The sequence below is a fragment of the Oculina patagonica genome, chromosome 13 (genome assembly GCF_052425735.1).
Source record: "Oculina patagonica isolate OP01 chromosome 13, crgOcupat, whole genome shotgun sequence".
In the NCBI taxonomy this organism is placed as follows: Eukaryota; Metazoa; Cnidaria; class Anthozoa; order Scleractinia; family Oculinidae; genus Oculina; species Oculina patagonica.
This window is the reverse complement of record NC_135770.1, coordinates 3,518,774-3,542,493: the sequence shown is the minus strand read 5'-3', so window position 1 is coordinate 3,542,493 and position 23,720 is coordinate 3,518,774. Positions and strand designations below refer to the sequence as shown.

The 23,720-nt window shown below is 38.0% G+C and overlaps 4 protein-coding genes across 7 annotated transcripts; 1 reads left to right on the top strand and 3 right to left on the bottom strand.

Annotated features, from left to right (window-relative positions):
• Positions 1-8: 8 nt before the first annotated feature.
• Positions 9-6,187, bottom strand: LOC144635952 (26S proteasome non-ATPase regulatory subunit 8-like). The gene is made up of 9 exons (XM_078495079.1): positions 6,053-6,187; positions 5,090-5,162; positions 4,578-4,680; positions 3,954-4,047; positions 3,599-3,670; positions 3,378-3,404; positions 2,135-2,208; positions 1,660-1,771; positions 9-254 (listed from the first exon to the last, which is right to left on the bottom strand). The coding sequence occupies exons 1-9, from the start codon at positions 6,167-6,169 to the stop codon at positions 117-119; spliced, it is 810 nt and encodes a 269-aa protein (XP_078351205.1). The 5' UTR covers positions 6,170-6,187; the 3' UTR covers positions 9-116.
• A 77-nt stretch (positions 6,188-6,264) lies between these two features.
• Positions 6,265-13,994, top strand: LOC144635929 (protein FAM98A-like). Its single transcript, XM_078495052.1, has 13 exons — positions 6,265-6,410; positions 6,625-6,764; positions 6,879-6,935; positions 7,020-7,088; positions 7,191-7,264; positions 7,603-7,713; positions 9,115-9,195; positions 9,343-9,459; positions 10,185-10,284; positions 10,708-10,790; positions 12,013-12,112; positions 12,645-12,680; positions 13,696-13,994. The coding sequence occupies exons 1-13, from the start codon at positions 6,373-6,375 to the stop codon at positions 13,836-13,838; spliced, it is 1,149 nt and encodes a 382-aa protein (XP_078351178.1). The 5' UTR covers positions 6,265-6,372; the 3' UTR covers positions 13,839-13,994.
• On the bottom strand, positions 13,993-17,186 carry LOC144635926 (heparan-sulfate 6-O-sulfotransferase 1-B-like). The gene has a single exon (XM_078495048.1). The coding sequence runs from the start codon at positions 16,936-16,938 to the stop codon at positions 15,715-15,717; it is 1,224 nt and encodes a 407-aa protein (XP_078351174.1). The 5' UTR covers positions 16,939-17,186; the 3' UTR covers positions 13,993-15,714.
• A 2,230-nt stretch (positions 17,187-19,416) lies between these two features.
• On the bottom strand, positions 19,417-22,665 carry LOC144635956 (uncharacterized). Of its 4 annotated transcripts, XM_078495084.1 has the most exons (4): positions 21,789-22,661; positions 20,717-20,817; positions 20,433-20,503; positions 19,417-20,321 (listed from the first exon to the last, which is right to left on the bottom strand). In XM_078495084.1, exons 1-2 carry the CDS (start codon positions 22,475-22,477, stop codon positions 20,814-20,816), a joined length of 693 nt encoding a protein of 230 aa, XP_078351210.1. In that variant the 5' UTR covers positions 22,478-22,661; the 3' UTR covers positions 19,417-20,321; positions 20,433-20,503; positions 20,717-20,813. The 4 variants fall into 4 exon arrangements, with proteins under 4 accessions (XP_078351210.1, XP_078351208.1, XP_078351209.1 ...); XM_078495082.1 differs by having other exon boundaries at positions 20,717-22,665; XM_078495083.1 differs by lacking the exon at positions 20,433-20,503.
• Between the last annotated feature and the right edge of the window lie 1,055 nt (positions 22,666-23,720).

Sequence of the window (23,720 nt, the reverse complement as noted above, 5' to 3'; positions counted from 1 at the left end):
ACATAACATATTATTGAAGTTCTACTGTATTTGATCTGTTAACTTACATCACTTACAGACAATGAAATACAAAGTGTAATGTACAAACAAGTTCTTGTTCTCTGATACCTCTTCAGTCATACTATTCTCTCTAATTCTTTTGCATACTCAAGCATGTGTTGGATCATTTTGTAAGCGGGAATTTCTTGCTGTGCTTCCTTGTCTGTCTCTGGCTCAAAATAGTAATATTTATCTTCCTTTAGAATCCATCCTCGCTAAATGTAAGAGAAGGGAAAAAAAAGGACATGAAACAAAGCTTTAAAATGAGATTTTATTTGCCTCTCCAAAAATGGTTTTTCAGGGTCAAATTACAATGAAATGTTAAAAACGTACAGTTAAAAAAAAAATAAAATCATTCTAATCATTATAAAGGGCTATGTTTAAAAGGGTTCTATGTATCCATAAAATTCTTCCAAGCGCGACATTTTATAGCAGCCTTAAAATTAGTCAAACTATTCACATCTGTTAGAGTCTGAGGTAGTTTATTTCAAAGCTGAGTAGCTCTGAATACAAATGACTGCTGGCCGGTAGCTGCTTTGAATAGCGGGACATCCAACCTGTTTCTGTGCCTTGTATTGAGAGAATGGACGTCAGCTCTAACAATAAATTTGCTGCGCAAATATGCTGGGGCTAGTCCGTGCCAACATTTATAAGCCATTACAGCGTCTCTGACTTCAAGCTTTGTGTGTTCTAGCCTCCTACACAGGTGCTCTTTCAGGGTTGCCACTTATTAGAACCCGAAAAACTCCTTGACTTTTCACTGACCTCAAAACAATTTTCACTGACCTTGAATTAGGTGATTTAACAATTAAGCCCAACCGTTTTTTTACATTTGCTTCAGCTTCTTTTGAAGACTATCAATACTCTTCTCTTTATTTTGGATCGCCTTAAGTTTTTCATAGCATTTGACTTCACCAACAAATCCGTTTTGGTTTTTTGTTTTCCATTAGCCAAAATTTCCTGACTTTTTACTGACATTCACAAGAACTAAGATTTTCACTGACTTTTTGCAAAATTCCCTGACTTTTCCTTGACCTTGAAAATTTTTTGTTTTCACCTGACTTGTCCCTGACTGTGGCAACCCTGTCTTTGGGCTCGTCATGCCTCCTTATGGAAGCAGGGTTTTCAAAACAAGCCGCAGACCACCAGAGTTCCACCAGCTACTTGTTCTACGTTGCTGGTTACTCAGATTGGGACAAACAAGCTCGGCATTGTCACAGTTGCCTACTCTTCTAGTTGCTGACACCTACTCACCTTTTGAAACCCCTGGGGAGAGGAACATGTGACGAGCCCAAGGAGCGCCAGCATAGGAGGCTATGTGTGTTCCTGCATTAGCTACTGTCTTGGCAGCAAAAAGTTGCAAGTATCACAGTAACCTGACAAAACTGTTTGATAGATGTATTCCGTCAACTAAAAAATTGTCTCAGGAAACTGGGCAACTACTCCCCAAGTAACCAACGTACAATTAAATTTAAAATAACACCATATTGATGTTACTGTTGAAAGTTACTGGGACAGACATTGAAGCCATGTACAATACATTTTACCCCCCACTAGGTGTCCCGACCTTTAACCAAAACTGTGTGTAATGTACATGATGTTGGTAAGTATGTAATTTACCTTCTCGGCAAAAGCTTTCATATCTTTTTCACTCTCAAAATACAGTATTCTGGTAGCCTCTGGAAATGATATGCATTGATAGGCTTTTTCTGTACATGCTGCTATTTCATCCCTGGGGAAAAAGAACATGTACATTGAACTGGATTTTAGGTAATAAAAAGCCTAAAATATAATGGCGAAATCAAGATCAGATAAAGACAGACAGACAGACACAACAGGCAGGCAGGCAGACAGACAGACTGACTGATAACAGATAGGCAGACAGACAGACAGACAGACAGACAGACAGGGAGACAGGAAGGCCTATCGACTGACAACCGATAGACAGACAGAAAACAGGCAAGCAGGAAGGCAGGCAGACAGAAGGAGAATAGTCAAAATAGGCAGGCAGGCAGACAGGCAGACGGATGGAGAATAGGCAGACAGACAGACAGACATACAGGCAATTTAATATAACTTGTGAGGGTTATTGTACCTCAGTGTGTCTAAAAGAATGTTCATGAAGAAGTGATAGTTATCAGCTGGCACATTTCCTCTTGCAACGAAAACCTACAAAAAAGAAATCAAATTTAGTCAGGATATGCAAGTACAATATTTTCAAATGTCATGAACTGAAAAAAAATGGTCTGGATGAACTGCCAAATTCCCAGAACGAACATAAAATTAATACATTGTTCTTATTAACCAAGCACGTGGGCAATATTGGGAGAATATTGGCCCGAGGTCTTGACAGTGCAGTGGGGGTCTGTACGTATACAGTAGGCCAGGGGCACTGTCTGGGGGCCAGTCCCAGGGGGGGTACTCGGCATTTCATGTGACGGGGATGATCGAATGGGGGCAAAAATCAAGACTCAAAAAAATCCCAAGGGCTTCCAGCAAAACCCAAAAAAATCCCTGGACCAAAACGCAACCCTCAAAAAAATCCCATGCAGAATTTCTGACCCAATGAATTTTTCAGAAAGGGGGAATGATCTAAAGATATAACACTTGTAAGGAAAACATAAGAAACACGTTCAGTGTTTTTACTATGCGACCAAGGCACTACCACAAATCTTTAGACTGTTTTTAATAACCCCCAAAATTCCCTACTTAAATCAAGCCACCCAAAAAAATATTTGCCAAATATTCTTACCCAAAAAAATCCCAGAATCGAAAATTTCCAACCCAAAAAAATCCTGTTTCTCACTATGATCCCAAAGGTTATTATGAGATTTATTGCACATCTGAAAAAAGTTTTATAAAGATAAGCCAAAGGAAAGGGTAGAAAGAACGAGAACAGGATTTTGACCGAGGGCCGGGTCAACCCGTTGTTTTGGTCAGAAAACAATAATCCGATTCCCTAATGTTTTGCAAACCAAACTTAGAAAGTATTAGACCGGCAATGGAGTAATCTGATTGGCTGATTTCAGTTATCGGCCCACTAAATTGCTTAAGAAATTATAGTGATCACTAAGGGTAACTGATCTATTGAGCTTGGGAATGAACAGTAAAAAGTAAGCTTTATGCTACGAACGGCTTTTAAATGACATAGTCAAATGACTGGAATAAGATTAAAATGATTGCATAATTACTGAAAATATCATGTGGTGGCTAAGGAGCAAAAAATAAACTTGACAGTTTCGCATGCTAGAACGTGTAATTTTTTTATTTTGGACATACTGCACATTAAAAAAGATATGCCAGTGTGAACATACATGTAATATTCAAGACTAACATACCTTGTTATAGTTTCCCTCCATAAGGTACTGTATGGAAAAAAAATGCAATAATGTTACAAAGTTTCAAGCAACTCAGTGGAAAACTCACTAGCAGCAATGAGAAAATACGGATTTATTATTTTATTGCTGACTTTGATAAATCTACTTCTGTGCAAGTAGTACAACTGTTCATAATTCTAGTACTCAAGAACTACAATTTTACACATGGACATTTCTGATACCTGTTCAAGGGAGACAGAATGTTTGATATACACATTGTTCTGTAGTTCTTTAGCAGGTAACAGCTCCAGTTCCTGTTGAACACAAAGAGTGAATAAACTAGTGTAAGTTACATAACGGTTTTTCCTAATAGCACAGACAATTCTGTATTCAAGTACAAAATAAGCTTTGCTTCTTGTCGCTTCTAATTCAATCTGGGGGGGGGGGGGATACTCCCAATAGTGTATTATATGGGGAGGCTTCGCCTGAAAAAGGTACCTTTTTCAGCCTGCAGAAACATGTATCTTAGCGTGCACATGCACCTGCATGTGACAACCATGTGATGACAAAATTGTAATAATTAATTTTTATACACACCGTGTGAAACTCTGCAAGTCGATTCTGAGCAAGAAGAGACAACAAATTCAGCCCAAGAAGCTGAAACATGTAGGCAGATTCCTCCAGAGTACCCCTATTACAAAAGTCATCAATGATAAGAATTTGAACAATTGTAGGATGTGCATTCTTGAATTCAACAGTACCCAGTATTCTTGAACTCAACAATACCCAACAGTCAGATTTACGGTATGACTTCCATTATTCATAATTAGGGGGAAAAACAACCAAACTCACAGCGATATAATATTATAATATCATTTTCCCCTGCTAAATCATTACTTCAATGATGACAATGATGGCTTTGATTAGTTTGAGCGCAGCACTGTACACTCTTGTGAAACAATGTCAACATTAAATCACACCACTAAAACAGACACCTTGTGGTTATTTGACCGGAAAGCATGGCTTAGTAAATTAGGGCAACCTTATCAAGGTCACCCTGATAATACTGTCAGACTTTTGTGGCCAGATGATAGGGTTCAACTCTACTTTCCTCCTAAAGATTACTGGAAAAGTGCTCTTTACCGACAATCATTAATTATTTTAATTTTTAGTATCTCTAAAATAATTATTTTATAATAGAAATTTCAACTATTTTCTTACTTGTAATCAAGGTAATACGGCTTCAGCTGGGCCATATATCTTTCAAATGATGGTATGTCCTTCTTCAATATACTCCACTGAACACCAATTTCTAATGCATCTCCTAGGCACAACACAAAAGTTTTGACATACGTATTAATACCTTGTTGCCACAGACATCAATTTTCCAAATTTCCTGACTTTTCCCTAATAAAAACAAAATTCCCTGACCAAATAAATACAAAATGTTAGATAGTAGCATCCTCTAGTCACTGCTTCCAAAAAAATATGTCACTAAGATCACAATCATCTGAAATATCAAAGGTCCTATTCATAATTTCACTGACGTTTCTACAAAATGTCATTTTTCACTGACTCAAATTAAAGTTCCTCGACTTTTCCCTGATCGTTGAGAAATTTATTTTAAATTTCCTTTCATCTAGCGTTTCCTGACCTGTGGCAGTCCTGTTAACAACTGTCATAAAGTAAAAGACGTGTTTTCTCAGAGCCTGACAAATACTCTTAGAACTTACGTGCCAACAGTAATTCTTGTGGGCTTGGTTTGGATGATGACGTGGGTAAGAATGAAAACTGAATCAAAGCCATCTACAGAAAAAGCGAGAAGCATGAAGTCTCAATTTACAGTTTATTTAAACCACTGACAACAAATGCTTAAGGAGGCAGCATGGCTGAGTGGTTTAGGGTACTGTTGTCGTTATCCAGGGGTTCTGCAATCTCGCTCCCAGAGCCTGCATTCCCCTTGAACAGCAGTTGGGAAACCCAACAGCTCTGGGCTAATCCAAAACCAGAACCAGGAAATCCTGGTTCTAGTTTGATTTTGTGCCTGCACCGGAGATTGTGGTGAAATATACAAATTTTCAACAGCCAATCAGATTCGGTCCTCTTTTTGGCGGGCTTTCAGATTAGCTAAGATGTCCTGATCCCTGGCGCAGACCAAACCCTCCACCCTACCACTAGTTAGATTTGTTCTTGGTCATCCCGAGTTCAAATCCTCGGTCACCCTTTGTAAACAGCCAACTCGTCTGTCTCCTGCAATAATGTTACTCCTTGAAAATATTTGTTTCTCTTGTTTCAGGCATGCCTAGAATCTACCTATCCCATCATAGCTAAGTGTATGGCAACTACAAACAACAAATTTTATTTCAGTTCCTTCCAAATAATTGTTAGGTTTACATTTAATCATTCTTGACTACTGATTTAAAAATTTCCCAATCTAAAACAAAGATTATTTTTAACATAATTTAAAATACAGTAGCTCAAAAGCCAACCTCCAAAAATAAAGCAGAACACCAATGACCATCATTTCGATATATTATTTTCCACATTCCTTATTTTGCCTAAACGTAACAGCCCATGTGACAGGAAATTTATCTTGTCATATGCATGGTGGCTTTAGAAAATTTCAACAATAAAATTACAAGAACTAAAGTTGTAATTTTCGTCGAATAGTAGAAACAAAACGTTCGAAAACTTACCTTCATTCCAGAAAGAAGCTTCCCGACTTTCTCGAGGTCGACGGGTTTTCGATTCCATTCCTTTATCAGAGTTTGATAAAGAGAAACAACTTCTTTCAAACCAGTCTGGGAAGCCATCTTGAATTTTTTTGCCGAGTCAGAGAAAAACAGTCATATGGCACAGCGGCTACTGCTGTAAGAAATGCGTGCGCCGATTGGATTGTCCGAGGAAGACTGGATTCTAACATGTGACGCCTGGCAAATTTTAGCACACAGAGAAACTTTGATTGATTCGAAGCTTTTTTATCGGTGAAAAGTCTGTTTTTGTATGCTATTTCAATATGGAAAGTGATATCCAGGATGCGTTAGAAGATCTTGGGTGAGTAATGAGCTATTTTTCAGAATTGCCTCATGCTTTTGCTCGTGTATTGTACATGTACATTTTTCAAACTTTCTTAAACCTGCCATCCATAATGGTTCAATAAAAAAAAGCTTAGAACTGCATGTACCGTAACGATTCGATTTAGCGCCCGGGGCGCTTATTTACTTCTGGCACCTCAAGGAAGAATCTGACATTTTCTTGTTTATGATAGATTTGATGGTCCGCTTTTGGAGGAGGGTGCACTGTCAGTTGCTGTACAAGGAGAACATCTCTCACCTGATTTTATGTCATTGTGTGTCTGGTTGGCAGAACACTTAAAGCCCCTTTGCAGTATACAAGAACATGTCACAGGTAATTACAATGCGGGCAAAATTGATACAGTAAGTTTTGAATATAACTATAGTGTCAACATTTTTGTGCAATACTAAACTTAACGTGCTTCAATTTTATTTAATTTTTAAATAGAAAAAGAGGACGAAGAAACATTTAGGATGGAAATGAGTGGATTGTTAAATGAACTGGGTAAGTACGATTGATCAGTGTCAGTTGAATTTTTAACCATTCATTCTCATTTGAGGTCAATAACCCAATTTTTGTTTATTACAGGTTGTCCACATTCTCAGCTCTTAGGAGTAAATGGCCTTGAGTCCCCTTCAAACAGGCTGCTTTTATTAGGTAACTACATGTACTAGTTTTTGCTTAAAATTACATATTTTTGTGCTATGACATTTGTTATCCATCTTGAAAAACATTATTCAACTTTTTATTTACAACCAGACTATCTTACATCAGAACTTCAAGCAGCACGCATGATTGGAGGGGATGAAGATCAAATGGAGATAGATGATCAAGTATTAAATAGTGATGTTTTAATAATTTAAATACTACTGGTACTCTTTGTCACTACCTACTTTATTAATTCTTTAGGAGTAAGTTTTGTGCACTGTTTCAGAGATGCAGCGAAGAAAACACTAAGCCGGCTCATCAACAAGCCCAGCTGGCTTTTCTGGTCTGGCAACTCTAAAAGTTTATCCAAGTCTTTGTTTTCGTGTGAAATTTCAGCTGGATTTTAGTTTTCTTTCAGCCGGTGAAATAAGCCGGCAGCCGACCCTTAGCGACAACCCTGCTGTTTGCAGCACATAGGTTGGATTTCACTGATTGATTTTTGCCACTGAATTATTATTTATAGGCAGTGAGTCCTGCCCTGCAGCAGCTGAAGGCAATTTTAGTTTCTTTGGATTTGCCACAGCCCACTAAAGAATCAACTGTGTTCGAACTGTTTTCTCAGATTGAGACCAAGGTTAGTAACAAACTAGTTAAGATATCAGTGTACCCCAAAATTGACCATTTTAAAGAAAAATATATTTTGGTATTTCCGGGTAGATCTCATTAAGACCTTTCATTAAAAAAAAAAGAGCATGGAAAAAGATTGACTCTACACAAAGTTATGAACGACAACCTTTTCTTGCCATTGATTATTTGATATTGATAGCTGTCAACAGGTTGTCTAAAGAAGCGCGGCGATCTACCGTTGCGTGATTATCACAGTTCTTGGTGTTTTGGGCTAGCGATGGCAAAATGCATAGTTTTTCAGACGTGAAAGAAGAAACATTTCCCCCTTTCCTTTTTCATGTTCAAAGAATGCTGCAACAATGGGAAAAGACTAAAGATTTGGCAGATGCACTAGTAGATAGCGAGTCAGCGAGTTATTTTTCGCCGCTTGAAGCGGTAACCCCACGACCCGGCATCACGACCAGTTCCTCGGCTTACTTTAGGACCTTTAGGATGCTTGCGACTCCACGTTTTTGTTGTTTTAGATTTAACATTTCTAAAACTGTTGCACTGAGACGAAAATTGTTATAAAGCGAGCGGTAGAAATAAAATTATGCAACAGACTGTTTCCTACCAGAAGCAACATTTGACACTGCTTTGAACAAGTTCTATTGTTAAAGTAAAAGGAGCCTTCATTCTATCGCTCAACGCGTGATCATTTTCACACATCTTGTGTAATTAATCTCATTAAAGCGGAAGTACGCCACAAAATACATTTTCTTTCGTATCTCTTAAACAAATTTTCGAAGAGAGGGGCGCACATTTTAAGTTCGTTTTCAATGGGGTTTCAACAATTTTCGCTGAAATTTGGCAAGAATGTTGTCCGATAATAGAGCAACAAAACTGTGTCGGCGAATTTTAACTTTTTTCCTCTTTCAAAAGTTATGGCTGTTTTAACGCAGAGAATAGTTGTTCCTTACACTCTTAAAGTTTAACTGCGTGTCAAAATACAAACCAGACAAGTAATCAATATTCCCCAACACAGTTTCTTAGAGAAATGTGTGAAGAACACATAGCGATGCTAATCGCTTTCCCCCACTCAAATTAGTCCGGAAACGAACCCGATTTATGAGGCGCGGTACTTTTGGAAATAACACGCTCTTTTTGGATAACATTAATATTTTTACTTAAAATAAATATATCTTCGTTATCTACAATTCCTAAGCTTTCAGAAAATATATACTTCGCTGGGGTTTGCGGTAATTACCAGACGGTAAGGCAGCTCCAACGCATGATGGTCATTTGGGTACACTGATACCTTAAGATCACAGCATAATTCTTATCAACTGTTTTTTTGTCGACATTATGTTAAAAGAATCGCTGACATTAGTTAAAGGCAAAAAGAAGTTAACTTTTGTTTGTTTCGTAGGTGCGACAACTCTTAAGTAAAGCTCCTAAGGATCATCTTGGAAATCCATTATTAACTAAAAGTCTAGGCCGCAAGCAGTGGGTATGTTATTCATTATTTTTTCTCGCTCTCTGTCTCTCTGACTTAAATATATTATAATAATATTACATGACAGTTTTGGGAAATACAGCGAAACATGTTTAGTCAAACCTTAAATAAGTCTTTTGACTTGTAGTCATTTTCTTTCAGAGCAAAGTGCAAGAAATTAATTCACAGCTCAACCAGGAGTACACATTGCGGCGCTCAATGTTGCTAAAGAGATTAGATGTGACAGTTCAATCATTTGGTTGGTCTGATAGAGCCAAGGTTTGCCCTTTTCTTCACATTGTTATTTTCAGTATTCAATCTGTATATAACTATAGATAGACCTCCCTAATAGTGTGTCTGATATTTTTTTTATTTAACAATTAGACTACGAGCCCGAGTTTTCTATGAGCAAATAGTCAACGAGGCGCAGCCAAGTTGACTATCGCTCATAGAAAACTTGGGCTCGTAGTCTTATTGTTTTAGTAGAAACTCTAAAGGATTGCAGACCAAAACCTACAATATTGTACACTTTGAAGACAAAAATCAAGAAAATTTACCGCTTAAAGAGCTTCACGCGCGCGACTGTTTTCTATCGGCAAATAGATAGTGGGAGAACCAATCAGATTCACGCATTTCCAATAGAACACAGCTGAGTTTCTACTAATTATGCTTAGTATCTTGCTGACCTGTAATTTATTTTGCATGTACCGGTAATACTAAGTTTCTTTTGTCAACTGGCTGCCTGGCTCCACTAGCCCTAATGGTCATTCCAGGCAGCCAGTGCTTTTGTTCAAATGCTTTTGTTAATAATTTTGAAAGGGGAAGAGAACATTAAAGATTGTTTTTGTTGTCAGTAACTACAACAGTTTGTGATGCTTTAAGTGTGTTACCCTTTAACCAGATCTAGTCTTCCATTTTCCAAACAATCCCAAACTTACTGTGATTACAAGCTTTTAGATGTTTTATCGTACCTTAATTTGTAATAATTTTTGTGGCCTTTTCAGGTTAAGAAAGATGAGATATCCACAGCTTTTCACCCTCTGAGAAAATCTCTGTCGGCTACAGCACCAGTTAGCATTCCAGACATCATTGCAGCAAGATCAGGCAAGAATTGGTTTTCTCATTTTGTTTGAAACTGTATGTTGGATAAGTTTTATTTGAATGCAATGAAGACTAACCTAATTTCCTAATAGTCGAACCTCTTCTCACTTACACATTCATAATATAATAAGGACACCTCTACATTATGGTCAGTTTACTTGGTCCTAGAGAACCAGGATTCATATGATCTCTACTTAGAACTATAAAATTATATGGACACCTCAACTCTGGCCCTTTGGGTCCAATTTAATGAGGTTCCGCCATTTAGCTACAGCTGTGGGTGTTTAGTGGCTGTTGATTGAGTTAAGACAAAGCTCTGCTTGAAATTTGATAATTATGACAAGAGTAGACAATGGTTAATCAATTGCAACAAAAACTCCTAAAAGTTTCCATTCTTTCTAATGGTTTTCTTTTCTTATCTGGCAGATTTATTAAGGTTGACAAGAACAAGCAGCGAAGAAATCCGGGACAAAACCCAGTGTAAAATTAACAAGGTCATGATAGGCAAGGTAACTGCCAAAATTAATGCATCATTTTACAAATAGTGGAATTTTGATTTCTTGGAATTTTGGGGAAGTCAAGAAATCTGGGGTAAAATTGCAGTGTTTGACTCTGTGAAGCAATCTTACTAATATTTCATGATTTGTACATTTGTATATATACAGTAGAACCCCGGTAACTCGAACTCTGAAGGGAAACGTAAAACAGTTCGAGTTACCGGGGTTTCGAGTTATCGGGGTCGATTGCATATTTAATATCATAGGTGACAAATTACTCCTTAATTTTGGCACGAAATTTTAACGTTAATTTATAATTTCACATGTGAAATTATAAAATTGCCATGGCAACGTAGTTAGCGGCAAGATGGCGTCCGGCATAAAAGATGTTTTAAAGCTTAAACTTTGTATATTTTCGCTTGAATTTCATGTTAGCCAGCTATATTTGAAACTTTTTGTCAACAGCAGAAAGGAGTCGAACAAAGGTTTTCTTCAAAGACTAAAAAACTTGCGAAAAAATGTATGCTTTCAACTTTTCACGCTCGGAGTTTGCGATGCAGTATATCAGTCAAAAACCTAAGATTTCAAGCGTAATTTGTCACCTATGATATTAATATGAAATCAAATGTTATACTCGTGAAATTTGGAAATAATTTTACTTGCATTTTGTCAAAATTCTTATAATTTCCCGAGCCTTTAGGCTCGGGAAATTATTAGAATTTTGACAAAATGCGCGTGAAATTATTTCCTAATTTCACTCGTCACCATTTGATTACCCATACTAATTTGCCAAGTTAATAATTGATAGTTAACTGATTTTTCAGCACTTCAGTATATAGTACAGTGCAAATTGAACTTAACTTGTCAGAAACTCTAACAAGACCATACATTCTTATGATAAGAGTGGAAAATGGTTGTAAAATATGTGATCTGTTTGTTGCTCTAATCAATGGGCAACCGTGCCAAGTTGCAAGAACCGGAATTCGAGTTATCGGGGTAAATTTGACCCAAATTTTGTTCAAGGGAAACAAAATTTAGTTCCAGTTAGCGGGGTTTTCGAGTTATCCGAGTTCGAGTTAACCGAGTAAAAATGACTGAAAAGTGGGGGTCAAATCCGAGGGAAATGGTAGTTCGTTCGAGTTAGCGAGGTTGTTCGAGTTATCCGAGTTCGAGTTACCGGGATTCTACTGTATTAGTTTCAGTAATAATGTTTTGGTTTGTTTTTTGTTTCAAGGTACCTGATCGAGGAGGAAGGCCATCACATGTAGCACCACCAGTAGAAATGCCATCATTTAAAAAGAGAACTGAGGCACCAAGGGACCAAAGACCACAAAGTATATCCTTATGATAATATATAATATTTAAGTAATAACTGTTTCATTTATAATTCAAGTTATGTAGCATGCAGGGAGTACCGTAAAATTCTGGTTATAAACCCTGGGCTTATACAACTTATCAACTAATCGGATGTATTTTTTCCAGTAAGATGAGCCTATAAGCAGAGGGGGGGGGGGGGCTTATAACTGGAGTTTTATGGTATGATTATTCCTCAGCCTTCTTCATGGAAGCTGCAAACATAAAAATCAAAATCCAAGGCAAACTTAAAAACAGGCAGTTTTTTTGTTGTTGTCGTAACCCATTTCCTCTTCAAAGTTGAACCACAGTTGTTGACTTTTTCAGCCATCATCTTGTATGTAAACTTAAACAATCATGCCAAACTTTCCTTTTCTTATTTCTTCAAAATATATTTATTTAATTATTGTTAATTATCTCTCCCAAGAACTGATAGTTAACAGTAATAAGAGTTAACAAGACAGTGAACATTAATATGTTAAGTATTGGTTTTCGATTATTTTTCTTTGTCAGGTGGTCGTGGAGGCAGAGGAGGAAAAGTCCAGGGAGGTAAATATCTTGGCCTACACTCAGTCTCCCTCGCAACCATTTTAAGGTGGCTGAATACAGTTTTTCCTTTCTCAATGGCGCGCTACGATTTTCTGGTTGACGTCATTATTGCTCGCGCGGCCTAAAATGGCGCTGCAAACTCTAAAAAGAAACGAAAAAGAGTTCCATCTGTTTTACCGCGCTTTGCCAAATTTGTATACAAAAGAAAACTTCAAAATACTTTCAGATAGGTCTCGAAACCTGGGACGAAAAACATTACGACAAAAAATGTGGATAAACAACCGACAGAAAAGTTCTAATTCTGTCTTTCATTATCGCTCGCGACGCATGGCGTCATATTAGCGCGCGCTCGCACGCGCAATTTGATTCACCTTGGAGGTCGCAAAAGCCAGATTTTGATCCAGATGTTTCCAACCTATTATGAAACTTTCACAAATAAATTTAAGGTGTGAACCACGTCCACGGCCAAAATTTTGAAAAAGTCTGTAAGACAGATTTTGGGCTATTTTAAAAATCGGCAAAATATCACATTTTCCTATTTTGCGAAAAATCTGTCTTACAGATTTTTATATTATTTTGCATGAATGATAAATCAAAGCCAATTTCTTATTTCTGAAATTTTGAGGTACGGTCGTACGGGTAGATTTTGAAAAAAACGCTGTTTAAACTACTAGTGCCAGTACCCTCATAAGCACTCGGCCGTTCATTTAAGTTGTTTATTGGCATTTATATTTTCCAAATATCGCATTAGATGGTTTTAGGATGTAACAACAGTTATAAGAGAAAGACAAAACTTTTCTGGAGATTGTACAACGGAGTTAAAGTTTGGACTGATTTGCCCTCTTAAAACTGTACTAAGCCACCTTAAGTGTCATCACACAACGCTCCTCATTGCGTGACAACACTAAAAACAACTGCGAGGCAGACTATCACTTAATCAATTTTGCTATTTGGTTGTTAGAAAATTCACATAGAATGATTATAAACAAACTATATATATATATTTTTTTTGCAGGTTGGTCTGGTGGCGGTGGAGGGCATGGTGGGAGAGGTAGCCAGGGGGGTGGTTGGAAAGGAGGGAGGGGAGGGCGAGGTGGTGGCCAAAGAGGAAATTCTTTTGAAAGAGACGACAATCAGAGAAAGGTCTACTACAGCTGAAATCCTTAAGACATGTAAAAGCTTGTATTGAGCTGAAAAGCTTGTAAGATTCTGATACATGTAATTCAAAAAAATACGACACTCAATATAGATATTGTTATAAAAAATAAAATATATTTCTGTTGAAATCAGCATCACTGACTATTGTCCTTTGTATAACTGCTATAGATATTGAAAACACAGCAAATATTTTCATTGTGACCACATGAAAATGCTACATAATGTTCAAATGTTGATTAGTGAACTTGTTAGGGCTTATTGATACAGGCTGAGATCAGATAACCAACTCTGTTTTGAAATTTGGAAATCAAGTAGTTACATGTACTAGTAAAACACATTCTTTTTGTGTGCTAGATCTTTTACTATTAAACACGCTAACACATAACGGTAATTTGGAAAAATAATTTATAATAAATAAATATATTTACAAGTTGTGCTCTATTTTGAGTGATTTATGAGCCTTGAAGGCAATTTAAAATAAAGCACAATGAGTTAAAAAATATACTAATAACAAAAATACCGGTACTATATAAAAGAAAGAAACTCTGGCTTGATAAATGATACGATTTGTACTGTTCCCAATAACTCAGGCACTACATAATTATTATATAAACTACCCCATTATATACTTAACATGTAAAGACCTATTACTGTTACTTTCACGATAGTGAAATAAACCAAACAGGTTCAACAATTTTGTTATTGAAAGTTTTGATCAGAAAGTAACATTTTGTTCCAGTATACTGCAAATATTAATTTCAATATCATATTAATAGTACCAACAGTTAATTATTGAAAATAACAATTAACTTATATATATATACAGACAAAGCTTTTTATAAATTAAAAACAAAGTTCTTATTGAAAATATTATTTACAATTCCATTAAAAACTAGCCCTGGTATATTGCAATTTCTGAGTTTTGATTTGCATATACCATGGACCACAAATATGGTAGGTGTACGCGTCAGCAAGCACAGCTGGGGAACTCAAATGTTGCAATTATTTGGGCGTTTTTAATCATAAAAACAGTTATTCCCCTCGCGCTTGTTGGACATGAGATAGTTGTAGCCAACTCAACGCTTTGCACCTCGTTGACTATCTGCCATCTAATATCCAATGCGCACTTGTGGAGTAATTGCTAAATATTCACTAGATTATACAGCTATTTCAATAAACGTTGTCGGGTCAAAGCTTAAAGCTAAAAGGCAAGAGCGTATGGCGTTCTGGGTATTCACTACAAATTTGCATATAAGCTTCATTAAGCATCATCACACGTGGAGCATTCACGAGTTTGTTTTTTCCTCTCAGGAGGACTTTCTGTAGCTTTACCTTCACTGTCACTTGGTTCTGAGTTTTAAAAATTCTTCTTAAATTCAGTGTGGCTAAAACCACCTTGTTTCACATGTCTAAAGAAATAGAAAACGTGCAATTTCGCATTTGTCATGTCATTATATATTTTAGTATTCAGCACGTGCAGTTGCCCTCTTCTTCTACCCATACTGCCTTTCAGTCTTGTCTTTAAGATTTGATCCGCACCACGTTAATTGAAATAGCTGTATATTAAATGACTTTTTACAACAAACCTACCATTTGGATTAAAATTAACACTAGCTTACCGGTTATATACCATTTTATAACTGTAAATACAGAATAATCTTTGTCATTTTGTTATTTATGCCAGGAAAAAAGCATCCTACAAATAGAAAAATTCTCCCTATATTTGTGCTAACAAACAGTGATATCCAGCTCTTTATTAATCTGAGATTTAAACGTTATATCAAACTATTTTAGGAACCGCATAATCTTATAAAAATATCACCATGTATTTGAGCATGGTTATTAATAAAATATGACTCGATGTGAAATGCCGTCGCTAAGAATCTAGAATTGGTATATCTTCCTCGTCTCTTCTTTTAAAATAGTTAAATCTCTCAAAAAACAGCTTCTTAGCAAACGAATACAACGCAATATCCAAATGGTTAAGTTCCTGAATGCGCGTGAGATTCTGAGAATCGAGAGGAACAGCTCCCGCTCTTGTCTCTTCGCTACTCATTTGAACAAATGGCTGTCGAAATTTCATTCCAAACGTCCTCTCAAACAGGTACTGACTTTCAATTTGGTACTCCAATAAGGCAAAATACGCCATGCTGGCGAGATTCTTCATAGCACTTTGCAGTAAAATCTCATCTCTTCGTTCGCGTGATATTACGCTTGTATTGTAACAGCCGGCCAGTCTCAAGTCTGCAAGCATTCGCGTTTGCCGATTGATGGCTAGATTTGACGGACACTTCAAAAATTCCGGTAGAGTTACATCAGTCCAGTTTTCTCCTGTATAGCACCGTGGTAATTCCTCTTTCGTCGGAACTCTACCATTGCACATATGTAGCGAATTCTTCCATGTAGCGCCCCTTTGATAACAACGAAATTCGCTCACAAACCTTGCAACGGGTTCGCGTAAAATTGTAATATAAAGATATTTCCTAGTTCGCCTCCTTCCTTCTCGCTTGTTTATAAGATTCGGAACACAACTTTGTAATTCTGTCCAGTCAGCGTGCAATCCACACGGCCATCCCATGGAATAACGAGAAAACAGCCAAATCTTTTCGGAGTTCGGCCTGTTACAAGTGCAGCGTTTTCGCCTCGGAACACAATCGCATGGATGTTTTATGTCCAAATTCTTTACCAAATGTTTACCGAACTTAGTCCCACCTGTCTTTTGCATGTGTAGAAATACAATTATGTCCTGTCCTTCGACGTCGAAAAGGAACTCTTTTCCGACTGTATTAAGATAATTAGTAAACGTTCTCGAATCCGCCATGTCGTTTTGTAGTGTAACTATCGAATGATCGTGGTAACCATTTTGCGAATACGCGTACATCGCTAGAATCCCAGCAACACCTAAAACGGCCACGATGAACATAAAACGAGACTTCATCTTCCCGTGAAAAGTCATTGTCGAGTATCCTGAGGCTAGTGAAAAACACACCGCCGAATCGGTAAAATCTACGAAAAAGCGCTGAAACTGTTCACCGCTAACAATAACATGACATTTGATACCAAACTGCGCACATTGGGAGTCTGGAGTCCAGCCTATCATGTTGCAAAAAAACAAACTTAGCGGGGGCTCGTGTGTCTGATTCGATTTTCATTTAGCGAGATAAAGTATAGTATATTGATGGGATTAAAAGAATGTTTACGTGATAAATGTTTCCCAAAAACTTATAGCAAATCATGAAATAGCGTATTTTTAGCAAGCCAGGGAATGTTTCCCCACCCCCCTTGGGGACACTTGGGAACCAATTGCTGGCATCTTGTAGTTTTACACATGACCAATTCCACCTGATTCCATGCTTTTCTTGACAGGTGTTTTTTGCAATTTATTTTTTAATTGTAAGAATGAACCGCAAGTTTGTCTGTTTGAACAAAATGCATTATACCCAATCCCTCCTTTTAAGGCAAGTTCATCGGCTAGGCAAAGCCAAAGGGGCAGGGTTGAGACAAGCACCTCTTGACCAGCATCTCAGAAAGTATCACCTAGCCAAGCTTCAACCAGAAGTGTTCTCATGGCAGAACTGCAGCTAACCTGCGATCAGGCGTACCCTTTTTGTGCTGAAAAAAAAAAAGGATGCCTGATCACAGGTTAAGCTGCAGTTGTCATTGCAGATCCTGGGAGTTCAAGGGTGATTGCAACCATCTGACAGCAGCCTGTCTAGGAGTGAAGGAGGATGGGGAGATGAGCCTGCAAGAATAGTGGGCGGGAGGGCTACAGGAGGTGGGAGAAGAGATGGCGAGAAGCCCGATTCCAGGGGTGGCAGGAGCTGGGAGAAATTGAGAAATATTTTGCAACATTTTGTAATAGAAAAAGCATAGAACCACTAAGAAAATATTGGGAACTGTGAGTAAAAAGTACTGGAAGTGGGAAGTACAGAGGCCCCTGCCCTCCCAACCCCTCCCCCTCTTCAAGGATGGAAAACTGAAAAAGAACTGGTAACTACTCATTAGAACAGGAAGAAAACTATCAAGAGGATAAAAAAAACAACAAATCTATCTGAGTGCGCTTAAAAAAACCAAACCAGTTTATCAGGGTTGCACTTACCCCAGTAAGAACTCATTACACAAACTGAAAACATTCTGGATGCAGACAACAACTGCATGAAAGGTCATGAAAGTGACAAAATCCCGACACAAAACTGAATGGCTTATGACATTGCTGAATGAAAGAAAATAGCCAACAAGGTCACTGGCCAATACCAAAGTTCACTACTGTGATTATACCTTTGCAGTGTGCTTTGTCAGCATCGAATCATTTGATTAAGCTGGGAGTTTGTTTTGGCAAGAACCATTAGGCACATTTAAGAGAGTTCCTTTCTCAGGTGTTTAGGATGCCATCAGATTGGGAGGCAAACTTAAGAAAGAGTTAGACTGCAAAAGCACTCCCCTTTGCTTTAAAATCCATGGGACAAAGCCAAAAATAGTGAGCGAGCACCACATAACTCCTTTTTTCGTGTTCAGCTCCATGGATTTATAGAGACAAAGAGAGGCTTACAAAATGATGCGAGTGAAAAGGAAACCAACCTTCAAAAGAACTAAATATACGTATCACAAGGTGACTTTTTCCAGACTTAATGCAAAATTTAGAATTCAGCAGATGACCTTGGTCATTGTTAGTTTCTTTATGTTAAAATTGACGGTAGTTATCTTCCCCAGTGGCCAACAGGGTAAATAGTCTGAATTGTCACAAGTTTTTGGGGGCTAACTTGTTTAAGTTAGGCACCACACTAAAAACCCCTTTCAGATCACAGTTTGACACCCAGGCACAATTAGGCACATTTAAGAGTTTCTTTCTCAGGTGTCTAGGATGCCATCATATTGGGAGGCAAACTTAAGAAAGAGTTGGACTGCAAAAGTACTCTCCTTTGCTTTAAAATCTGTTTTTACTGTGCTATGGCATCAGCCGTTGGTCTCTAAAAGTAAATACCACCACCAGAAGCTGTCACTTAAAGGACTACTTATAGCCTGCTGAATAGGCAGTTTTGCAGTCACCACCTTTTACACTCTAGCCTGCTAAACTGCCTGTTCTGTTGGCTAGATTACTTGTTGTAAAAGACTATGAAAAAAAACCTAAGGGTCTGATTATATGGCGAATTTCAGCCCAAGCTGAAATTTCAATCCGGTTTGCTGGGCGGAAATTTCAGCTGGGCTTCCAAAACAAATTTTAACGAAAAGATGTTTGCGATTACATGAAGAAACTTCAGCTTGGGCCGAATTACAGGCGGGCTGAAATTTCCAGCCCAGTTTTTGAAACTGGGTTAAAAATCTCAGCCTGGGGCAAAGGGGCTGAAAAACCTCATGTAATTGAGTTCAAATTTCAGCCCGGGCTGATCTAGCTTACGGATGAGCAGTGATGGTTTTCAATTGAAGAAAATGTCTGCCCCAATAGTTTTCAGTTTTAAAAGTGTTCAACCCAGGCTGAAATTTGCCATATATTCACAACGAAATTCCAGCCAGGGCTGAAATTCGCCATGTACTCAGGCCCTAAGAAGTTCATTACGAACAATGCAACACTCTAACAAGATCTGATTAACCATTTTTTAATAAAAATTTTCAAATCAAGAATACACACTAGAACTGTCATAAAATCAGCACTTAAGTACCAATCTTGTCAATCTGCATGTCCACAAATCTTCACCTCCAGTTCTAAAACAAAGTGGATTACACAAATTACAGCATAACACCCACCCCCTTTTCCCCACATCATTTAATTGAAGCGGTACTGAGTAGGATGGTTATGTGACGGCACAAGAAAGTTTGCAATCAAACAATACACCATTTTCAAGTTGTCTTTTGCCTGTTTGAAAAATTCTCAATGAAGATGGGTTAAAACTGCATGAAACAGAATGCGCAGGTATAACTCCTTATCATATGAATGGTTTCGTGCAAAGCCTAATTTTGACAAGGCCAAAGGCAATTTGAAAATGACCTATTGAGAGCCCCAGGCATTTCATTAAGGGGCAGGCGCCTCGCAAATTGACTGGCTGTGAACAAGACTCTCCCCAGCTTTTTTTAACATCTGAACCGACTAAAGTTTACCAAGGAAAAATGATACTTTGCCCAGGTGCAAAACTCTGATGCCCACGTGCTCCAAACCTTACTGAATCCCCTGAGCCCAAGCTGTTGTCCTGGGGAGACTCAGTTGACAGGGTTCTCAAACATATTTTTGAAGTGGTGTCATTACATGGCAAAAATGAAAACAAGCAATAGCAATGATTTCATATTGGAAGAGATACTTGCCAGCTAAGAACCTTGGTCATGCCCTTAGATCAGGGTTATATAGATCTCCCACCCAGTCAACATGACTAACTAAAGTCAACTGCAAACAGCTATCACACAGAGAACAACAGCAGTCCATACTTAGCTGACTCTGAGCAGCAGGTGTTGTAAGGGTAATGGATACTCCAGTTTCCATCCACCACCACTCAGCTTGAGAAAAAAAGCAACATGATTAGCATAATGAATGCTATCACACTTTGGAACTTAGAAGCAGCTGTTACAAAGAAGCAAGTTATCTGACAATGAAGAAGCTTTATTTACCACAGTTAACAGCCAACTTTGGAAAATTTTCAAGAGTATGTCCTTTCAAATCACTGCAAAACCTGAAAATGCTTATAACAATGAATGAAAAGTTAGCATCTTTGTAACAGTACCTCTAAGTTCCAGTCAAATTCAAATGACAAATCCAAAGAAACTGCAATCGGCTTTTTTAATTTAATAAATTTAATCAAATCTATAACGAATTGGCAAAGCAGCAGGTCAAGCAATCAAAATTAATTTCTCACTAGATATGCCTCTTGAATAAGCATCAAACAACCCTTTACCTTGTATCAGGGTAGCATCAGCTGTCCTGGACAAGTGTGTGGTGTGATCCACAGGCAATGCCACTGGTATCATTCATGAACCAAGTGTCACCACACATCACCTAAATCACAGGGTGGAAACACTGGTAGTTTTAGTCCACCCGTATATGTATACAATTTCTTAATAGTAATGCCATTTGTAGGGCCATTCCATTTTATTTTCATACACACCTATAGATGAGGTAAGTCAAAATTTACCCCGTAAGAAAAAAGATCAAAGTGCTGACATGATACCCCCCTTAAGAAATAACCCGATTTTTCAAAACCCCTTCAGGAAAAAGCCAACTCTTCCTAACCCCTTCAGAAATATTCAAAAAAACAAAGAATGCAGACAGGGCTACCACCTCAGAAATGACTTTCAAAGCACCTTCAGAAAATCTCATCTATAAGGGGGGTTGTGGATATAGAATGGAATGACCCATAAACATGCAAGTAAAAATAATATAAGCAAACATGGCTACTCTACATCCTATTCTTTGCATATTAAATTTTCTTTACATTGTTTATGTACAACAAAAAATTCAAATTAGAAGTCTGAAATGTTAATGTGTTAAATCAGCTTGCTTCTACAGATCAAATGTGATTTTACTATGCTCCATATAACAAGATCTAGCTAGGAGTGAAAGATAAAATTCTCTTCAAGAGTATAAACAAAAACCCACACTCTTCTCCCACGCAAACCTAATGTCGCCATTTTTACTGCGTCAGCATGAATAAAATATTAACCCTGCCTGCCAACTCATCGTGTAAATACAAAGCAAAAATTTTTTTTTTAAGATCTTTGAAATAACCGATTACGTCTGTACACAGAATAAACTTAAATTATCTAATACGAAACAAACTAAAATACCCTCAAGATAGAAATCGAAAAAAGCAACGTCTGCAACAATAACTTTTCAATAAAACATGTCTCACATTCCAAGTAGATTTCATCATATTCAACTATGAAGTTGCAATTTTATAACTTTCACTATTTTTTATGAACTATGAAAGGCGAGCAAATCCTACTGAAGAACATTTCAAAGCTTTTAACCTCGAGTTTTCCTCCGCCAATGATTCGTTTTCCCGTTGTAACTTTTGCAGATGTTGAAGCAAAGTGTTTTCATCGAGAGATCTTTCCTCGTGCGCGGGAAAGGACGGCTCCTCGTGTTCGAGTGAACAACATTTTGCTAGTTCATCGCAACGCTTTTGAAGAGTTTCTTCTTTTCCTTCTAGTTCTCTATACCTACTGACAAGTTCGTTTTTAGGCAGGGCAAGTAGGCTTTCCTCCTGTATACGATTGTAGGTAGCTTCGTAGTCCTTTTGGAAGAAATCCAAATCGAAATCAAGTTCTTCAAAATCGCGCACTAGGTCTTCTTCGGCAGAATCGAAAGCTAAGTCTCTTTCCGATAAAGGTGTACCTCGTGTTGAACCCGGAGAGCTCGTACAATGACTAGACGGTGAAGCAGAAGGGGAAGGAATTACATAGAAAGGTTCGGTCACCTCTTTGTCCGCCATGATGAATTGTGTCGTGTTTTCTGGCGCCGCCGTTTTAGTTCTTCTCTGCTTGACGGGTGTGTCGTTCTCGCATGCTCTATCAACACCAAATAAAGCACAGTACTTTCTTTTCTTCAATCTTCGTAGTTTTTTGCGTTTCTGTGGCTTCAAGACAACGTTTTCGACCTCCATAATTTTCTTGCTAACATGCATCACACAAGTCACCGTCGTCGCTTTCAGGCACATGGGAATTGCGTCTTCACAAACGTTTAAAACACAGCGAGTTATCTTTTGAAAACAGACTCAAAAGAAAACAAACTGCTAATACTGCTTTTAACTTGAATACGAACTTTTTTTTCACCGAGAAAGCGAAACTAATAACCTTTCTCCACAAGCTCAAATAATCGTTTGAGAAACGTAGGCGAAGGCAAGTTCTTTACCTGCCCACAGTTTCCATAACAACCACGATGACATCACAATAGTTTAATTGATTTCGCTCCATATTTGGTAATCTCGTGGTTCGCGTGTGAGTATTTACGCGCCAATTTAGGGTCACAATGGCTTCTGGGAAGTCGACGCAGCTGGTGCGTTGCATTTTTCGCACAAAACGTTTTGGTGACGTTTTTCTAAATATGGAAAAGTGAATGAACCTCAAAAATGCAAATTTTAGTGTCTACTATTTTTTTCATTTTCAGGATCAACAGACTATTTGTGGACCAAAGTTTGTTCGTTTTTGTGTTTCTGATATTTTTTTTAGAAACATTTTGTTTCCGCAAAAAAATGTTTCCAGTTTTACGCAGCATGAAAGCAAAATTTGTTTTGTGTCCCGCTCGTTTGCTCGCCCGTGGAGAAATATGTCAAATTATGAGACACGATAAGCTCTTCTAATTTTACATCACGGTTACTTTAAATCGACGTCACCAGGAGCCGGCTGTTGTGACAGCCGATCAGGGGACAACAACAACCTCTTTCTTTTCCATAATGATTGTTTATCAGGATTAAATATGGATAACGGAAGTGCCAGGCAAGCCCAGCGTTACACGGCTGTGAACCTAATTGAAGAAATGAGGAGGGGACCAGGGCCCATCCAATACATCCGCCACTGAAAAAAAAAGCGCTGCATCATCATTCCGTCTTTCCCCCTCCCACTTTACGATCGTAGGCCCATCCTTATTTCACCCCCCCCCCCCCTCATCTCCCCCAACCCTACCCTGCTCTAGGTAATGAAGAGCACATTCAGAATTTTTACTACTTCCCTATACGACAAGGGTTTTTTCCATTCTCGCTCGTTGCTTTAATTTGAGACACGTTTATGCGGCTTTGTAACTCTTCAATGCCGCCTCGTAGCTCGCATTTCGCATTTCTCGTTAATCCTGACTCTCCTCTGGGAGAATAGCCCGGCCATGTAGTTTTGCTTTCGATTAAATGTAGCTCGCGTTTCATCGAAAGCAAACAAATTGTATTCTAAATTTAAAAACACGTTCTTCTG

Bases quoted from the DNA above. Each gene is read 5' to 3' on its own strand.
- LOC144635956 (XM_078495082.1), bottom strand. From the start codon at position 22,477: ATGTGCCTGAAAGCGACGACGGTGACTTGTGTGATGCATGTTAGCAAG.
- LOC144635926 (XM_078495048.1), bottom strand. From the start codon at position 16,938: ATGATAGGCTGGACTCCAGACTCCCAATGTGCGCAGTTTGGTATCAAA.
- LOC144635929 (XM_078495052.1), top strand. From the start codon at position 6,373: ATGGAAAGTGATATCCAGGATGCGTTAGAAGATCTTGG. The intron at 6,765-6,878 runs GTAATTACAATG...ATTTTTAAATAG, and splicing joins TATACAAGAACATGTCACAG to AAAAAGAGGACGAAGAAACA. The intron at 12,681-13,695 runs GTAAATATCTTG...TTTTTTTTGCAG, and splicing joins AGGAGGAAAAGTCCAGGGAG to GTTGGTCTGGTGGCGGTGGA.
- LOC144635952 (XM_078495079.1), bottom strand. From the start codon at position 6,169: ATGGCTTCCCAGACTGGTTTGAAAGAAGTTGTTTCTCTTTATCAAACT. The intron at 5,163-6,052 runs GTAAGTTTTCGA...CTTTTTCTGTAG, and splicing joins AGCTTCTTTCTGGAATGAAG to ATGGCTTTGATTCAGTTTTC. The intron at 255-1,659 runs GTAAATTACATA...TCTTACATTTAG, and splicing joins TGAAAGCTTTTGCCGAGAAG to CGAGGATGGATTCTAAAGGA.